This window comes from Macaca thibetana, chromosome 13 (assembly GCF_024542745.1).
Source record: "Macaca thibetana thibetana isolate TM-01 chromosome 13, ASM2454274v1, whole genome shotgun sequence".
Lineage (NCBI taxonomy): Eukaryota > Metazoa > Chordata > Mammalia > Primates > Cercopithecidae > Macaca > Macaca thibetana.
The window spans coordinates 81,633,739-81,652,624 of record NC_065590.1 but is presented as its reverse complement, the minus strand read 5'-3'; the positions used below and the strand labels follow the sequence as shown (position 1 = coordinate 81,652,624).

Genomic DNA, 18,886 nt, shown 5'->3' with positions numbered 1-18,886 from the left:
GTTGAGATGGTTAAGACAGAAGAAACTTGTTATTTTAACCCCACTCAAATAGAAGCCCTCCAGAGAATGTCCTCCTTCAGTAAGGGACATGATGATTCTCTTTCTCAGCCTTCTCTGCATGATTCATTTCCACAGCCCTATCATTTTACAGTCTGACAATAAACTATGCACATGACTTCTAAAAAGAGTTATTATCCAACACTGAGAAAACACCATTATTAGCTCTGTGCCAAGCTAAGCAGACAATGAGTCATCCTGAATAAACGCTGTTATGTTTTAACATGCAGGTACCTTCTGAAGCCTCTGAAGTCCCCACCTGTTCCCTGCGGATGGGAAATCATTCGTTCCAGGTCAGTAAGGTCTCAAATTCTGCCTTTCAATATTTAAAACTAACCTAATCTGGATGATGATTCTAGCTTTACACTATCTAGTAGGGGTTTGCTATTCAAATTAATACTTGTGAAAACAAGACTACGGGTAGTATTTTGTACTTAAGAACACAAGCTGTTTCTATCTCTTTAGCAAATGATTGTGGATGCTGCCAACCATAAATTTCTCACACAGAAACAGACATCAACTTCAGAAACACTATTACCAGTCCGATTATCGTATGTAGCTAAAAGTAACAAGAGCATCTCTCTTTGATTTTCAAAAACTCGGATTCTGCCAATTAATCTTAATTTACAAAACTTCACAGTGTAAGGATGTTGCAATAATCAACTGCAAATCAAGAATCCATTTGGCAAATGTCAAACAGCTTTAATCAAGTAAAATCAGCTTAGAATATTATTCCATTTTATCACAATCAGAATGCCTGCTGCTTTTCATTTCAATCTTATAAACATTTATAAATAATCTAGCGTTATACTAATTGAGGAATGAAAGAAATATAAGCAGAATCTCTGCTCTCAAGGACGTCCATTCCATTTTGAACACTTACAAGAAGTTTACAACATTATGTAATTAAAGGCCAAAATAATAATATAAACAAGAACTATAAGTCATTAAAAGGATTAAAATGGGATTGGTGATAATAAGGCAGGCTACACAGTAGGTAAAAACTTGGGTGGAGGCCGGGCGCAGTAGCTCACGCCTGTAATCCTAGCACCTTGGGAGGAAGAGGTGGGCAGATCAGGAGGTCAGGAGTTTGAGACCAGCCTGACCAACATGGTGAAACCCCATCTCTACTAAAAATACAAAAATTAGCCGGGTGTGGCGGTGCGTGCCTGTAATCCTAGCTACTCAGCAGGCTGAGGCAGAAGAATTGCTTGAACCTGGGAGGCGGAGGTTGCAGTGAGCTGAGATTGTGCCACTGCACCCCAGCCTGGGCAACAGAGTGAGACTCCGTCTCAAAAATAAATAAATAAAATAAAATAAAAACCTGGGTTGAATCCTCAGAAACAGACAGGATTTGGACAGAACAAAAGGAGACTGGGTAATCCCAGACAGATGAGGGAGCTGAAAGGGAACAAAACACATGGCATTTGTCTGAGGAAAACGAGCATGTCATATTGGAAAAGAAGAGTGTCTCCAGGAGCGTAATTAGAGGTTGGTGTGGGCAGGGAGGTAAGCAGTGTTATCATTAAACCAAAGGGAGGAGTGTGAGCTTAATTCAAAACCACAGGGATTCTTTGAAGGTTTCTGAAGTGGGAAGTTACATGATGAAACAGTGTCTTGATCAGATTAATTTCGAAGTGAGGTACTGAACGGACAGAAGTCTCTCTGGACTTGTTACTACTTCTCTCCTCTGTTTCAGAAAAAAACAAAGGCAAGGAAAAAGAAACACACTCAGAAAAAGTATTCCTCCTGCCCTTTCTTTTAAAACAAAAATAAATAAAAAGAAAAGAAGCACAGAAGAATAAACAAAAAAAAATTTCTGAAATATTAGCTAATGGTAAAACCCTTTGCAAGTCTGCATATTCTGAATTCAGAAGATTCTTGTTTGCAAATTAGCACAAACTCATGACTTCTCTTGGAAGAAAAGCTACAAGACAAAGAGTAAGGAAGTGATGGATGGCCGGTGTGGTAGCTCATGCTTGTAATCCCAAGACTCTGGAAGGCCGAGGCAGGAGAACCCTTTAAGCAAAGAGTTCAAGACCACCCTGGGCAACAAAGCAAGACCCCATCTCTACAAAAAATAAAAAATACAATAATTAGCCTGTTCACATTGAGAAATAGCTCTGAAATTTTAAAAAGAAAAAGAAAATAGCCAAGCATGATGGCATGCACCCAGTAGTCCTAGCCACTCTGGAGGCTGAAGCAGGAGAATGCTTGAGCCCAGGAGTTCAAAGTTGCAGTGAGCTATGATCATGCCACTGTACTCCAGCCTGGGTGACAGAGTAAGACCTTGTCTCTTAAAAAAAAGAAAAGTTAAATGTGCTACAACGGTGGAAAATTTTCCCACTCAGCACTAGGACTCTGATCTTACTTGGCTAGCTTTTTTCTCATGATCCTGAATTCTTCTAAAAACAAGCAGGGATGTAAATAAATACTGTACACCAACACATGAAATGTCTGTGCCTCCCAGGAAATTACAGTTCTGTTTAAAAATCACTAATGAAGAAGACTGTAACCTAATATTATCTTTTTTCAGCAATATCTATTCCATAATATGCTAGGCTGGGCAGATTAAGAATTTGTGGAAGACATTTGCTTTTATTTAAAATGGACTGGTTTGTTTCTGCTTTGTTTTGTATTGTTTTGTTTTAAACATTCAGTATTAAGGGGGAACAATATAACTTTTTAAATGGATTCAAATTAAACTGCTGAACTAACTTTTTTTTTTTTTGAGACGGAGTTTTGTTCTTTTGTTCTTATTGCCTAGGCTGGAGTGCAATAGTGTGATCTCAGCTCACCGCAACTTCCACCTCCTGGGTTCAAGTGATTCTCCCGCCTCAGCCTCCCTGGGGTTACAGGCATGCACCACCACGCCTGGCTAATTTTTCGTATTTTTTTCTTGTTTTTTTTAAATAGAGATGGGGTTTCTCCATGTTGTTCAGGCTGGTCTCGAACTCCCGACCTCAGGTGATCTACCCGCCTCGGTCTCCCAAAGTGCCGGGATTACAGGCGTGAGTCACTGTGCCTGGCCTAAACCAACATTTTTAAATGGTTGTTAGCCACATTTGTAAACTACACAGGAATTTTTTCATATAAATCTATCATAAATTATATAAGTATCTTTATACCAAAGGAATCTTTCGATTGTTCAAATTAGCAAGTATGTTTTCTACTGAGTGTTATTGCAGATGGTAAACAATAACCCTAGGCCTTTAAATGATGTGTTCAATACTATATTTCGTATTTTTTAGATTTAGATGTATTTCACAGATTTTATCTAAACCTAGTTTCATTAGATACATCTTTTTTTTTTTTTTTTTTTTTTTTTTTTTTTTACCAGTTTGTTCCATTTTTAAGGTGAAACGTCATTCTATCTCTGAACCAACACTTTTGGTAAAGGCCACAGACTCATTTGTAAAACAGAAATGGATGAAATACATTAGAGGGAAAAATAAGATTCAACAGTCAGAAATAAAGTATAAGAGAAATGTGGCTGGGTGCGGTGGCTCATGGCAGTATACAATCCAGCACTTTGGGAGGCCAAGTTGGGTAGATCACTTGAGGCCAGGAGTTTGAGACCAGCCTAGCCAACATGGAAAAACCCCATCTCTACTGAACATACAAAAATCAGCCAGGCATGGTGGCGTACGCCTGTAGTCTGAACTACTCGGGAGGCTGAGGCATGAGAATCGCTTGGACCCAGGAGGCGGAGGTTGCAGTGAGCCAAGATTGCGCCACTGCACTACAGCCTGGATGACAGAAAAATAAATAAATAAATAAATATATATTTCTATCTTTGTACCTTGACTAACATGTCTTTATAATGACCAGGAATGTCATATTCAAATTTAGAACTGTAAGGCACCCCATACTCCCACATGGGAAGAACCTGATCCCCTTTTCTTCCCACCTCCAGTACACCCCATACTTGAAAGGACTTATGCACCCATGTGGACACTCTAGCCCACATGTCCAAGTTCTGCCGACTTGCTCAGCAAATGTCCACTCCTTGGCTAGTCCTTAGACACAGGGATACAACTACTTAGAAAAACAAAACAAAACAGAACAACATATACGAGGTTTGGAAGCATAAGTACTAGAACAAATGGAATTTAAAACCAAGAATAAACATGTTTAAAAAGACAATATGAAACAAGAACCACAAATCCCAAAAAAGAATAAATCAGATATATTATGTATGGAAAATACAATAGCTAAAGAAATAACAGATGGAATAAACAGTAGGATGCTCCAGAGGAAGAACAAATTAATGAGCAGAAAGGCAGATCAATAAACTCTTCTAAAAGGAAACAAAGCTAAAGAAATTAAGCCATATGTGAGGAACACTAATAGATAAAGAGGAAAGAGGTAGAAATGCCAACAGTCAGAAAAAGAGAAAACAAAAACAGAGGAAATTTGAAGAAATAATGAGCTTCTGGTAATAGCACACTAGGTGATTCTGATTAACTCTTCCTCTGAGCAAAAAAGGAAAGATGGGGAAAGTTTTCAAAAATCTCCTTGATTATAAATTGTTGAGAACTAACAATTGAAGGTACCAAATGCAGGAGAGGCTGGATGCCCAGGAAAGTGAGTGCAATGGATGAAATCGCTTTTTCCATGTAGGTGATTTGATTCCAGAGGGGGAAGCAAAATTGCTGAAGTATAGAGTAATTTTTTGATGGTACTGTGGGCAAGGAGAAAGACATGGAGGCTTGGATTTGCCAAGGCAGAAGGGGTCCCTTGGCGGGACACGTGGTCCTGCTTACCCTACTCTCCTATTACTTTGGGCTGAGAGCCCAAAAGCTTCACCTAAAGGTAATAGTGTCCAGAAGTAAACAGGTCCTCACAGGTACTGAATCAGAAACTGAATTGAGGTGATCCTGGATTGTTAAGGTCTCGGGGCACCTGGCAGAGGCAAACATACATCCTTTCTGGAAGAAAACATCATCCTAGGCCTCAAAGTATCCCTGCAAATAATTCTGCAATATAATATTTGGTATATAATAAAAATAATTTTGCTATATAATGTTCAGCCTGTAATAAAAAATAACAAAGCAAATAGGAAATAAAACATCATGAATGAAAACCAGAAACAACAAATAGTACAAAAAGAACCACAGGAAATCTAGATATTAGATTGTAAGTGTAAACCAAAAATGAAATTCAAAGGCTCCCTGCAACCATCTGAGTGGACTCCCTCCTGGGCCAGGGTACTCTGAAATTTAACCGCAAAGGCTGGTTAAGGCCAGCATGGGAAGCTGGGGATGCACATGCCTCATGATACCCTCCAGCACTAACATCAACACAGACCTTAAGTCTGAGAAGAAACATCTACAGTCTATTCTCTCTACAGTCTGCTACTTGGAGGCTTTATCTGTGTGATAAAACCTAGCTCTCCACAACTCTTTATCATAACTCTTTCAACCAATTGCCAATCAGAATATGTTTAAATCTACCTATGACCTGGAAGCTCCCTGTCCTTCTTCAAGTTGTCCCACCCTTCCACATCAAACCAATGTAAATCTTAAGTGTATCTGATTGATGCATCATGTCTTCCTAACATGCATAAAAGCAAGCTGTACTCTGACCACCTTGGGCACATGGTGTCAGGAGCCTCCTGAGGCTGCGTCATGGGTGTCTAAAAGAAGGGTACTTCTGCTTGGTGTTCATAGAAGCCAACTCTTCCTTAACCTCAACTTCAAAGAGGAGACATTTAGTAGAAGCTGCTTACAGAGATTTTGTGAAGTCAGCCTAAGGATGGAGCTGATACAAGAAGAGGGCAAAGCCACGCAAAGAAATGAAGCTAGAGCTCTGATGCAACAATGATGAGGGGCTGGCCTGCGTCTAGACCCCTCAGTTTGTCAGCCTATACCCATGTTCTTATAAAAAGGCCATGTGGGTAGGCTTTCTACTACTTACAGCTAAAGACAATGGACTAATACAAAGGTTGGAAATAGGGGATTTGTAAGTAACAAACCTTAAAGGGTGAAATTGGCTTAGCTATAGAAGAGTAAGGAAGACCTCCTCTCTCTCATGCTGGGAATTGGGATATCCTTATTATATTGGTCAAAGCACCTTTGTTGCACCTTTGCACCAGACTGTATGACTACCATTAGTATTGAACTGGAGAAACTGAGAGGGAGAAAATGCAGCTCTCAGTGTTTTCACAACTCCTTCTGGCTTTCACTAAGATTCTACATCCAGGCCCAGGTGTTTTGTAAATACTGGTTTCTGTGCTTTTCAATGTTTTTAATTATCAAAATATAACATATTCAGAACTCTCAGTATTAAACAAAATTAGGTCTTAAGAAAATACTTAAGGAAAAGTCTTAGACCCTATTTGTTCCTGACTGTTGTTTCAGGGTCTTATACTCTATTATTATAATAAACAGAAATCATCTGGCCAAACACAGGGACTATAAATTTGGAGGTGAGAGAAGATTAAATAATTGTTGCTTTCAAATTTTAACCTTATGGAATTATGAAATACAAAGGCTGGAAGGCTCAATTAAAATAAATAAATAGGTTGTCTATGTATAAAAGGAACTCTCCAGCCTAAGTAATAAAGCGGCCAATCAATAAAAAGACTAACATTTGAAGTATTTAATGACAAAATGCCCTGGTTTTCAAAATTAACATTCTAATAACCAGATTCTTTCTTTTCTTCCAAGACAAGAAGGTCAATTTTAAACCTCTAGATAGCCAAATAAGCTCTATCATATAAAGGTTTCAAAGGTAGTAAAGATGTGATCATTTATTCTGATACCATGGTTAATGTTTTAAATGTATCAAAGTAAAAATTACCCAACTCACTAATAACATACTATACCCCTTACTCTTCTTAACTTTTTTTTTTTTTTTTTTTTTGCTAGCTATTTGCGGTATGTGTTTCTACACATCTGCCTTCATCTGATTCACTGTCCACTTATTCTCATTGTCTCTCTGTATGTGTCTATCCTTCTCTGAATATGGCCCAGGATATCCTTGTACCTTCTGCTTCTAAGTTTGGTCTTCCCATTCTCCTTTCTGCCATTTCTGTCCTCTTCCTTCCTCTCCCCTCTTTAGCCATATGCTATAACCTGAATGTCTGTATTCCCCCAAAATTCACATATTAAAATCCTCACCCCCAAGGTACGGTATTAGAAGGTGGGACCTTCTGAAGATGATTAGGTCATGAGGGCGTCCTCATGAACGGGATTAGTGCCCTTATAAAAGAGGTTCCAGAGAACTCTTTGCCCCCTTTGTCATGTGAGGATACCGCAAAAAGGTGCCATCTAGGATCCAGAAAGCAAGCCCTCCCCACACACAGAATCTACCTTGATCTTGAACTTCCCAGCCTCCAGAACTGTAAGAAATAAATCGTGTTGTTGATAGAGTGCCCAGTTTATGGCGTTTTGTTAGAGCAACCCAGTAGGCTAAAGAGCCATTGTATTTAACTTACTTGACATAATTACGGAATCCAAGATTTTAATCTCTGCTTGACCATTTTTAGAGAGTAAGATGGTTTTTATTTCTGACTTTAAAAAATATTGTTTATTGAGTTAATTTGTGTTGTGTGATCCATGAATTGATTTATTGAGTGAGTCAGTGTCATGAAAAGGTGCTGCTTACCTATCACAGAATAACAATGTTTCCTAAGGGTTTTGAAACAAAAAGCCAGTTCTTGGGCAGGAAAAAATTAACTTATAGAGTCACTAACTTAAATTACTAAAAAATGGCATTAGAATTCTGGGACTAACATCACTTATACACTCTTATTTTTAAAATTCAGATTTCTGCCGGGCACAGTGGTGCACACCTGTAATGCCAGCTACTAGAGAGGCTGGGGAGGGAAGACTATTTGAGCCCACTAGCTTGAGACCAGACTGAGAAACATAGCAAGACCCCATCTCAAAAAAATAAGTAAATTTCTTTAATAATTTTCTATTAAAAGGATACAATGTCTAATTTGATAACAGCTTATAAAAATGGTGTGAATTTAGTGACTGCTTAAATTCTGATTTGGCTTTGACATTTCCATAGTTTTACCACTAATTAACAGACTCCTCCCTATTATAAGATATAATTAATAGCATTTTACAAATGTATGAACTCAAAGAAGGTCTACAGACAGCAAAAAATGAAGCAGAGACAATCCATTCAAATCAGATGGCCAAGAGTATAGCAGAAACTAGAACTCTTGGTTCGCAGAACATCACCATTTAACCTCTGTACTTCCACAATCAAAAATCTGTGCTTTACAATTTTGTTTCATTGTTTACAATACCAACTTAATTATCCATGAATATAAGTGCAGCAAATAGTGTCCGTTTCAATTGGAGTACATTTAAATAGTTTTCTTTTTTTGTTTTAAGATCTACTAAACTATGTTCTGCAATGAAAAAATTTCAAATAGGTTCCTAGACATAAAGAGAAAATCAGTTTGGTCGGGTGCAGTGGCTCACGCCTGTAATCCCAGCACTTTGGGAGGCCGAGGTGGGCAGATCACCAGAGGTCGGGAGTTCGAGATCAGCCTGACCAACATGGAGAAACCCCGTCTCTACTAAAAATACAAAATTAGCTGGGCGTGGTGGCGCATGTCTGTAATACCAGTTACTTGGAAGGCTGAGGCAGGAGAATTGCTTGAACCCAGAAGGCAGGAGGCAGTAGTGAGTGGAGCTCACACGCCATTGCACTTCAGCCTGGGCAACAAGAAAGAAACTCCGTCCCAAAAAAAAAAGAGAGAGAGAGAAAATCAGTTACTATAGTCCAGTATTTGATGTTACAGAGTACAGATTATCCTTCTGAACAAACTAGGCATAGAAGAAAAAAGAAAGAGGAGCCTTAGAAGTCAAATAGCCCCATAATCAAATTTAAAACTTAGCATTTTTCACGAGCTAGAGAACAGCTGTATTAAGGTATCTTTAATTTTCCCAAACAATACATCTCAAACATTGTGATTCTCCACAATATTCCAGAGTTTAATATACGACATACTCTAGGACAGTAAGTCACTGTGAACCAGTTTCTAGAGGGGCTTACACTGAAAAATTTTCCTGTTTTTTGTTTGTTGTTGTTGTTGTTTTTAAGACGGAGTCTTACTCTGTCGCCCAGGTTGGAGTGCAGTGGCGCAATCTCGGCTTACTGCAACCTCTGCCTCCCAGGTTCAAGTGATTCTCCTGTCTCAGCCTCCCGAGTGGCTGGGACTATAGGCGTGTGCCACCATGCCTGGCTAATTTTTTGTATTTTTAGTAGAGACGGGGTTTCACCGTGTTGGCCAGGATGGTCTCCATCTCCTAATCTTGTGATCTGCCCGCCTTGGCCTCCCAAAGTGCTGGAATTACACGCATGAGCCACCGCATCCAGCTGATAAATTCCCTTTTAACCGTGATTCTAAGTTGCCAGCCCTTAGCAAGGCAGTATGCAAGAAGAATGACTCAGAGACAGGTGTTCTTAAAATGAAGTAAGCATGTAAGGTAAGGTACTAGCCTGTCATATGCAGCAATCATAAAGTTGAGGAGGAGGCTGATAGATTGTTCCACACTAATTTGGTGAGTAGAAGGAAGGCGCTTGTTCAACTGATAGTAGATGGAGGAGATGACAGTTTCAAGGCGGGACACACTGATCTCGGTGGTATGGTCCAGTGTATTAAGGCCATTGTCTCGGAAGGCTTCAATCATGTTCCAGATATCAACAAGATGAACTAAAAGACAAAGAAAATAAACTGTCAACAATGTTAAAGTGTGGTACTACCCTTCACAATAGGAATCTTAAATTTATCAACTAGTTCTTAAATTTAAAGAGAAGAAACTCTTTAGCCAACAATGAAGAAACATTCTGTGGTCAAATAAAGAACATCAGTCCCAGACAACATCAAGGAGCCACCACAGTGGTATGGGAAGAACTATTTCCAGCCTTCACATTTAAATAGCTAGTATTTCACGTATCTGCAAATAGTGACCCAAGCAATTCCTAACAAAGGATAATTTGAGAAGAAGATCAAGAACTACTCATAAAAACTTCTAGCCTTTTTGAAAATTTGCTGTATCACCTTGAGTCAACTTTATTGTATTACTTTAGCCTAGCAACTAAAGCAACATTTTACAACTGAAACTTTACTCTATGACCTAAAGAGAGAGACAAATACAACTGGATTAAGTAAAATATTAATATGCTTTAGAGGCTACTCAGAGCTCTGAACAACTCATAGCTCAGCCAAAAATAAATTTATCTACTGCATATTTCCTCCATTATTTAAGAGGCTGACTTTCTTTTAAATTCAATTTCCAGTAATAAAGTAGGCGTGGTAGCTGGGTCTACACTCCTCCTGAAAACGACAAAAATTCCTAGATGGAACATAAAAACTTCTTAAGTGCACCAAAAAAGTAAACAATACTAAACTACACAGAAAAAAGACATTTCCTTGAAAGAAAAATGATTAAGAATGATGCCTGACTGACTTCAAGCAACAAGAGAAGCAGAAGACTGCAAAATAATTTTAATGTGCTGAAAAGAAATCAAAACCTCCAACAAAATTCTATACCTAGTATAAAAAAACTTTCAAGAAAAAAGGTTCAATAAAGACATTTTCAAGTAAAGAAAACCTGAAAGTGTATGTTCCAACGCTGAAAAACTAGGGGAAGAACTGAAATTAGGAAAATACAACTATTCAATCCAAAAGAAGGCAAGAAACACAGAACAAGTAGCACAAAGAGCACAAGAAAAGATGGCTGGTGTGGAACCAAATGTATCAGTCAACTGCAGTAACTATAAACATACTAACATACCACTTACAAGACAAAGACTGACAAATTCACACTTTTTTAAATAATCAAATTATATGCTGTTTGCAAGGGATACGTATAAAATATAAGGACATAAAAAAGGTTAAATATAAGTGGATGACAATTTCTAACCAAAACAAAGGTGATGTAACTTTGTTTGTAACAGGAAAAAAAGCGGGAGAGCTTGGAAAACCAAATGATCAACTCAACAGACATAGAAGTAGCATTTGGAAAAATCAACAACCCTTTCATAATAAAAACACAACTAAAACTAGAAGAAAACTTCCTCAACCTGATAAAGGGTATCTACAAGAAACCCCAATGCCAACATCATACTTAATCAGGGAAGACTGAAAGCTCTGCCCTTAAGATCAGGAACAAGACACTTAAAGTACAGGCAGCAAAAAAGAGATACATTGCATTTTATTTAAATTTTAAAAGTCTGTGTTTCAAAGGATACTATCAAGAAAGTGAAAAGGCAACCCCAAAGAACGGAAAAAAAATTTGTAAACCAAGCATCCATTAAGGGTCTAGGATCCAGACATATAAAAACTCTTACAATTCAACAATTAAAAAAAGACAACCCAATTTAAAAATGGGCAAATAATTTAAATAGACATTTATCCAAAGAAGATACACAAATAGCCAACAAGCACATGAAAAGATGCTCAACATCATTAGTCATTAGGGAAATGCAAAAGAAAACTACAATAACATAACACTTCATACCCGCTAGAATAGCTAGACTTTTTACTTAAATGGAAAACAAGTGTCAGTGAGGATGTAAAGAGGTTGAAACTCGTATAAACTGCTGGTGCAAATGTAAAATCACGCAGCTGCTTAGGAAAACAATTCAGGAGTTCCTTAAGAAGTTACACACAGTTCCCATATGACCCAGCAATTCTACCCCTACAGAATTGAAAACATATGTCTACACAAAAACTTGTACAAATGTTCATAGGCACATTACTCATAATAGCCAAAAGTGAAAACAAACCAAATGTCCATCAATAGATACATGGATAAATAAAATGTGGCATATGCATACAATGGCATATTATTTGATCATAAAAAGGGATGAAGTGGCCAGGCATGGTGGCTCACGCCTGTAATGCCAGTACTTTGGGAGGCCAAGACAGGTGGATCACTTGAGGTTGGGAGTTCAAAACCAGCCTGGCCAACATGGAGAAACTCCGTCTCTACTAAAAATACAAAATTAGCCAGGTGTGGTGGCGCATGCCTATAATCCCAGCTACTCAGGAGGCTGAAGCAGGAAAATCACTTAAACCTGGGAGGCGGAGCTTGCAGTGAGCCGAGATCATGCCATTGCTCTCCAGCCTGAGCAACAAAAGTGAAACTCCATCTCAAAAAAAAAAAGGGGGGGATGAAGTACTGATGCATTCTGCAATATGGATAAACCCTGAAAACATTATTCTAAGTAAAAGATAACAGACAGTTAAGACCACATATTCTAAGATTCTATTTATATGAAATGTCCACATAGGCAAATCCATTAAAAAAAAGTATATTAGTAGTTGCCAGAGCTGGGAGATGAAGGGAAAGTGGAGTGACTATTAATGGGTATGTGGTTTGTTTCTGGGGTGATGAAAATGTTCTAGAATTAGATAGTGATGATGGTTGTACAACTTTGTGGATATACTAAAAATCAGTGAAAAGACTATACACTCTAAAAGGGTGAATTTTATAGTATATGATTTTTATATTTTTTTTAATGGTGGGACAAAACATATTGTTAAAGATAAAGAGAGTCATTGATGATAAAAGTTTTAATTCATAAGAAAGATACCAGCAGCTTGATGCAGTGGCTCATGTCTGTAATCCCACTCCTGGCTTAGCTTGAAGCCAGGAGTTCATGACCAGCCTGGAGAACATAGTGGAATCCCATCTCCACAAAAAAAATTTTTTTTAATTAGCTAGGCATGGTGGCACACGCCTGTAGTCTTAGCTACTGGGGAGGCTACAGCGGAAGGATTGCCTAAGCCCAGGAGTTCAAGGCTGCAGTTAGCTATGACTGCATCACTGTACTTCAGCCTGAGTGACAAAGTGAGATCCTGTGGTCAAAAAAAAAAAAAAGAAAGAAAGAAAGATATAGGAACTTTACATGTATATACATCTAATAGAATAGTCTCAAAATATATAAAACAAAAATAAACAGAACCTCCAAGGGACACAAAGGAATTCAGAAGCTTAGTGGGAGATATTAACTCACCTCTCTTAGTAAGTGATAGTGCAAATACCACTCAAAAAGTACAGATACAGATGATTACACTTCACAACTAACAAAGTAGGCATAATGAGCACTACACGAAGTACAGCCTCCACTGATGAGAGAATATGCTTTATTTTCAAGTATACAAAGATACATATAAAAATTGACCACATCCTTGGCTGGGCACAGTGGCTCACGCCTGTAATCCCAGCACTTTGGGAAGCCGAGGTGGGAGGATCACTTGAGATCAGGAGTTCAAGACGAGCCTGGCCAACATGGTGAAACCCCGTCTCTACTAAAAATACAAAAGTTAGCCAGGTGTGGTGGCTCTTGCCTGTAATCCCAGCAACTCGGGAGGCTGAGGCAGGAGAATCACTTGAATCTGGGAAGCGAAGCGCAGTAAGCCTAGATCTTGCCCCTGCACTCCAGCCTGGGCCACAGAACAAGACCCTGACTCAAAAAAAAAAAAAAAAAAAAAAAATTGACCATATCCTGAGCCATAAAGCAAATCTCAATAAATTTTAAAGGATTAAAATCCTATGAGTCATGCTCTCTGATCAAATGAAATTAAGTTAGAAATCATAATCAAAAGACAACTTCTAAAGGAAACTTTATTTTTAGAAATGAAGAAATACACTATCAGGAAACTTTCTTAATCTGATTAAGGTTGTCACAGTTTGAATATCTGTCCTCTGCAAAAATGATGTTGAAATGTAATTTAACCCCCAATGTGGCAGTATTGAGAGGTGGGCTTTAAGAGGTGATTGAATCATGAGGGCTCTGCCTTCATGAATGGATTAATCTATTCAAGGATTAATTGACTAATTAATTAATGAGTTATCATGGGAGTAGGACTGGTGGCTTTATAAAAAGAGGAAGAGAAACCTGCACTAGCACACTCAGCCTCCTCACCATGGGATGGTGTGCATGACCTCCAGACTCTGCAGAGTCCCCAGTCGCAAGATGGTTTTCAACATATATGGCCCCTCAATCTTAGACCTCCCAGCCTCCACAAGTATACAAAATAAATTCCTTCCTTTATAAATCATCCAGTTTCAGGTACTCTGTTATAAGCAAAAGAAAACTGGCTAAGACAAATGTTATCTACAAAGGACTTGCCACAAACATATTACTTAATAGTAAAATGAAAGGTTTTGCTCTGATAATGGGAATGAGATAAGGAATGCTCACTGTCCTCATTTCTATTGTACTTGAGGCCAAATCGACATAAATATTCAGATAAAGAAATAATTAGTGTATTGGAAATGAGTAACTGAAACTGTCATTATTCAGAAATAAGAAAACCATGTACACAGCAATCAAAGATTCTACAGAAAAATTAATATGAGTCGAGAACAATTGCTAGAAATAAGATTAAGATCTAAAGATCACTGTATTTCTATACATCAGTAACATAACAATGAAATTTTAAAATAATAGTATCATGTCACTGAAGACCTAGGAATAAATCCAATGAAGAGGCTGGGCGTGGTGGCTCACTCCTGTAATCCCAGCACTTTGGGAGGCCAAGGCAGGTGGATCACTTGAGGCCAGGAGTTCAAGACCAGCCTGGAAAACATGGCAAAACTGTCTCTACTAAAAATACAAAAATCAGCTGGGTATGGTGGTGGGTGCCTATAGTCCCAGCTACTGGGGAGGGTGTGGCAGGAGAATCTCTTGAACCTAGGAGGCGGAGGTTGAAGTGAGCCAAGATCACGATACTGCACTAGAGCCTAAACGATAGAGCAACACTAATTCAAAAAATAAATAAATAAAAATTTTAAAAAATAAAAAATCCAATGAAGGATGTGCAATATCTCTACAAAGAAATGAAAAACCTAAATAGCTCTAGGGATGAACATATCCCACGTTCATAGGAGGAAATCTCAACACTGGCAATACGTCAATTCTCCCCAACTTGATTTACAGATTCAATACAATCCCAATCAAAATCTCCGCAGGACCATACAGTAAAAGAGGAATTTTACTGTGTGTAAATTATACTTGAAAAAAGAAATGAAGAAAAAAAAACACAGGAGAGTTCTTTATTTTGTTGGTTTTAGTAGAAATTGGCAAGCAGATTCTAAAGTTTATATGAAAACAAATGTTAAAAAGACAAGACTGTCCCAGAGAATCTTAAAAAGAAAAACAGAGCAAAGTAGGAAGACTTGCCGTGCCTGACACCTAGATTTACTAAATTCTAATAGTGGTTACTGCTACAAGAAACACTGTGGTATTAGAACAGTCTGGTATTGGTAGAAGGAGAGACAAACAGACCAGGGGAACACTAGTGGGTCAAAAAGCAGACCTTCTCATATATGGCCACTGCCAAGAATATTTCTTATACAGATTGATGAATATGTTCATATTCAATGAATGAATATGGGAAGACTCTTTAGCAGTAAAGAAAATTGTTTATTTTCTTCTGTTTACTGACCCTTTCAATAAAAAGTAAAGGGACAATTGAAAATACATATGGAAAAACTTGTACAGATTCATGAATATATTCATATTCAATGAATGAGTATGAGAAGACTCTTTAGCAGTGAAGAAAATTGTTTATTTTCTTCTGTTTATTGACTGTTTATTGACCCTTTCAATAAAAAGTGAAGGAACAAGGCCGGGCGCGGTGGCTCACGCCTGTAATCCCAGCACTTTGGGAGGCCGAGGCGGGCAGATCACGAGGTCAGGAGATCGAGACCATCCTGGCTAACACGGTGAAACCCCGTCTCTACTAAAAATACAAAAAAAAATAGCCAGGCGTGGTGGTGGGCACCTGTAGTCCCAGCTACTTGGGTGGCTGAGGCAGGAGAATGGCGTGAACCCGGGAGGCAGAGCTTACAGTGAGCGGGGATCGCACCACTGCACTGCAGCCTGGGCGACAGAGCGAGACTTTGTCTCAAAAAAAAAAAAAAATGAAGGAACAAGTGAACGTATATATGGAAAAAGCTGAAAGCTGACTATTACTTATCCCATACATTCTCAAAAATTTTTTCAGATCAACTCTAGAATCCTATGTGAAAGGTAACAAAATAAAACCTATTAAAAAAAAAAAAACCTTTAGAACAACGCATCTTTTACTTCATATTACTAATGCCACTAGCCTACTCAGGCTCTCAACACTCCACACGTAGACTACTGTTTCCCAAGAATAATTATGGGAAGAATTATAAAATGAGTTGCTCTACGGCAGCGGTTTTCGAACTTTCTGACCGCAAGCACAGAAATATATTTAAATCATCACATACATACATACACACACAAACACATATATACATCTAGACATATAAATATATTTAAATCATCACAGAAATATATTTAAATCATCACATACAAAAACACATACATACATCTAGATATATTTTTAAAAAAAAGTTTTAGCCTTTAGAACACGTTTTAGCCTTACCACACAAGCTGCATTCTAATATTTTATTTTTCTTCCTTTTTTTCCTATTAAATGTTTTTAATTCTGGCTACAGCCCATCAAAATGATTTCAAGAAGCATTAATGGGTCACAACCCATAATGTAAAAAATAATACTTTGAGAAACCACTGAAGAAAGAAACATCATTTCGATCTAGGATGGCATGATAAATTCTTCAGAGAGAATTTTAAGTTAAGATTTGTGAGTAAGACTTAAAGTAGGGTAGAATTTTATTTTATTTTATTTTATTTATTTTATTTTATTTTATTTTTTATATATTTTTTTGAGACGGAGTCACTCTGTCACCCAGGCTAGAGTGCAGTGGTGTCATCTCAGCTCACTGCCAGCTCTGCCTCCCGGGTTCACGCCATTCTCCTGCCTCAGCCTCCCGAGTAGCTGGGACTACAGGCGCCCACCACCACGCCCAGCTATTTTTTGTATTTTTAGTAGAGACGGGGTTTCACTGTGTTAGCTAGGCTGGTCTCAATCTCCTCACCTCGTGATCCGCCTCCCTCGGCCTCCCAAAGTGCTGGGATTACAGGCGTGAGCCACTGCGCCCAGCCCAAAGTAGGGTAGAAGTTATCAGATGTAACGTAATTTGCCCAAGATTACTTGTTTATAAAAAATGGCAAAACCAGGTCTAAAACCAAGGTTTTTCAATTCTAAGGTTAATATTCTTTCCATTGTATAAAACACTTTTTCCACTGATACACACAAACATGAGAAAAGTAAAATAATTCTGTCATGAGCTAGTTCTTCTTCGTGGAAATAAAGAGAAGGAAGATTACGTATATACACACAGACATACATATACATATACACAGACACACACTTTATTTTATAATCCACATGGTAGCAATTATTTATAGAAAAGGTTGATTCATGTTACATTAAGCTTAATCAAGAAAATCAATTCCAATTATACCTTTATCAAAAACATTGTTTTACTTTTCCTCCAGCAGCTGATAAACTGTATTAATTTTGTATAAAACATTTTGCATAAAGCATTTCCTTAATAAAAGTGACAGAGAAATCGATTCTCCCATTTAAAGAACATTAATACTACACCACCCTCAAAACTAGTTCCATGATTGTTTGTTAAACATTTTGAGGGACAAAGGAGTAAAATGACAAGTTCTTCCATACAAAGCTTACATCCTGATAAATACTTTAGATAAAAAATAATTCAATTAGTATCACAATATAACTAAAAGATATTAAAGTCTTTTCTAATATTGAGAACTCTCTCCAGCTATCACAGAAATGAGTAGAAATGACTCACGGTTGCATCGTTTTTGTACAAATCGTAATTTGCAGGCTGTTCTGTAAGTTGATAGTCGTATGACATCAAAATTCTGAGCACCTGAAAAAAGGCAAACAGAAATGCTCAACTAGATTTACCACTTAGTTTCCAAACGCTAGGAAGTGACTCCATTCTACTGTATTGCCATAGTATACCAATCAGCTAGGACTTCTTCTGTTTAAAAACTTAGGGTCAATTAAAACAATGGAGGGAGAAAAGGACAGGAAACACATGCATCCCCAGCACGTGCCGGAACTCTGCTAGTCTTGCTCCTGATAGCCTGTCTGCTTATCGGAGAAAGCTCCAAGGAGAGGAACACTTACGAGGTGAGTGAGTGAACTACATGATTAGGAAAGGGGAGTAGGGTGGCATCATGAGAAAGACCCAAGCCTAGAGTCAGAAAAGCTGCATTTCTGTCCCAGCCTGACCAACCATAGAATACGACTGTGGTCATGCCCCTTGACTGTGGCCATGCGGTGTGCCTCTGCACGTAAGTGTCCTCACCTGGGAAATGAGGGAATGGACCGGCTGCCTGTAAGGTCCCCTTATGGGTCTGTGGCAGCCTGTATTTCCCTAACAAAAAAAAAAAAAAAAAAAAATATCGCCCACAATAGTATTTCTAGAACAGTATTTTATGTGCTTCTAGTGTGTTGTCCCTCTCCATCAAGATCTAGAGATTCTTTCCTTCCACGTGCATCTGACCAGGACACTGTGACTGCCTCGCTGCACAGAACGCGGCAGAAGTACAGTGCAGGTCTTCTGGAGATAGATGATAACAGACGGCATAGCTTGCTCTGCTCTTGCTCTCCCGGGATGCTTGCGCTGGGAGCCCAGATGCCATACTGTGAGAAAGCCCAGACTGATGTGGAGAGGCCACAGTGAGAGGATCGTAGGAAGAACTCAGTCCACCAACCAAACCAGCATCGATTGCCAAACGCACAGGTGAGTGAGCCTTCAAATGATTGAAGCCCTGAGCCTTTTCTTCTGCTGAGACCTCAGGCATCATGAAGCAAAGTCAAGACATCAGCACTGAACGCTGTTCTGAGTCTAGACCCACAAAATGCATAAATAAAATTAATGATTGTTTGAGGGGTAAGCGATATATGGCC

General features: G+C 38.4%; 1 protein-coding gene across 19 annotated transcripts in view; it reads right to left on the bottom strand.

Moving 5' to 3' along the window:
- The window catches only part of DTNB (dystrobrevin beta), a 303,400-nt gene that overhangs the window by 240,918 nt on the left and 43,596 nt on the right, over positions 1-18,886 (bottom strand). For 18 of the 19 annotated variants that reach the window (XM_050753639.1, XM_050753647.1, XM_050753643.1 and 15 more), the window contains exons 3-4: positions 17,757-17,837; positions 9,526-9,739 (exon numbers count right to left, since the gene is read on the bottom strand). In XM_050753639.1, the coding sequence (XP_050609596.1) occupies positions 9,526-9,739; positions 17,757-17,837 (295 nt within the window). Of the gene's footprint in view, positions 1-9,525; positions 9,740-17,756; positions 17,838-18,886 lie in introns of those variants that run through there. The other variant, XM_050753657.1, reaches the window with a different exon arrangement.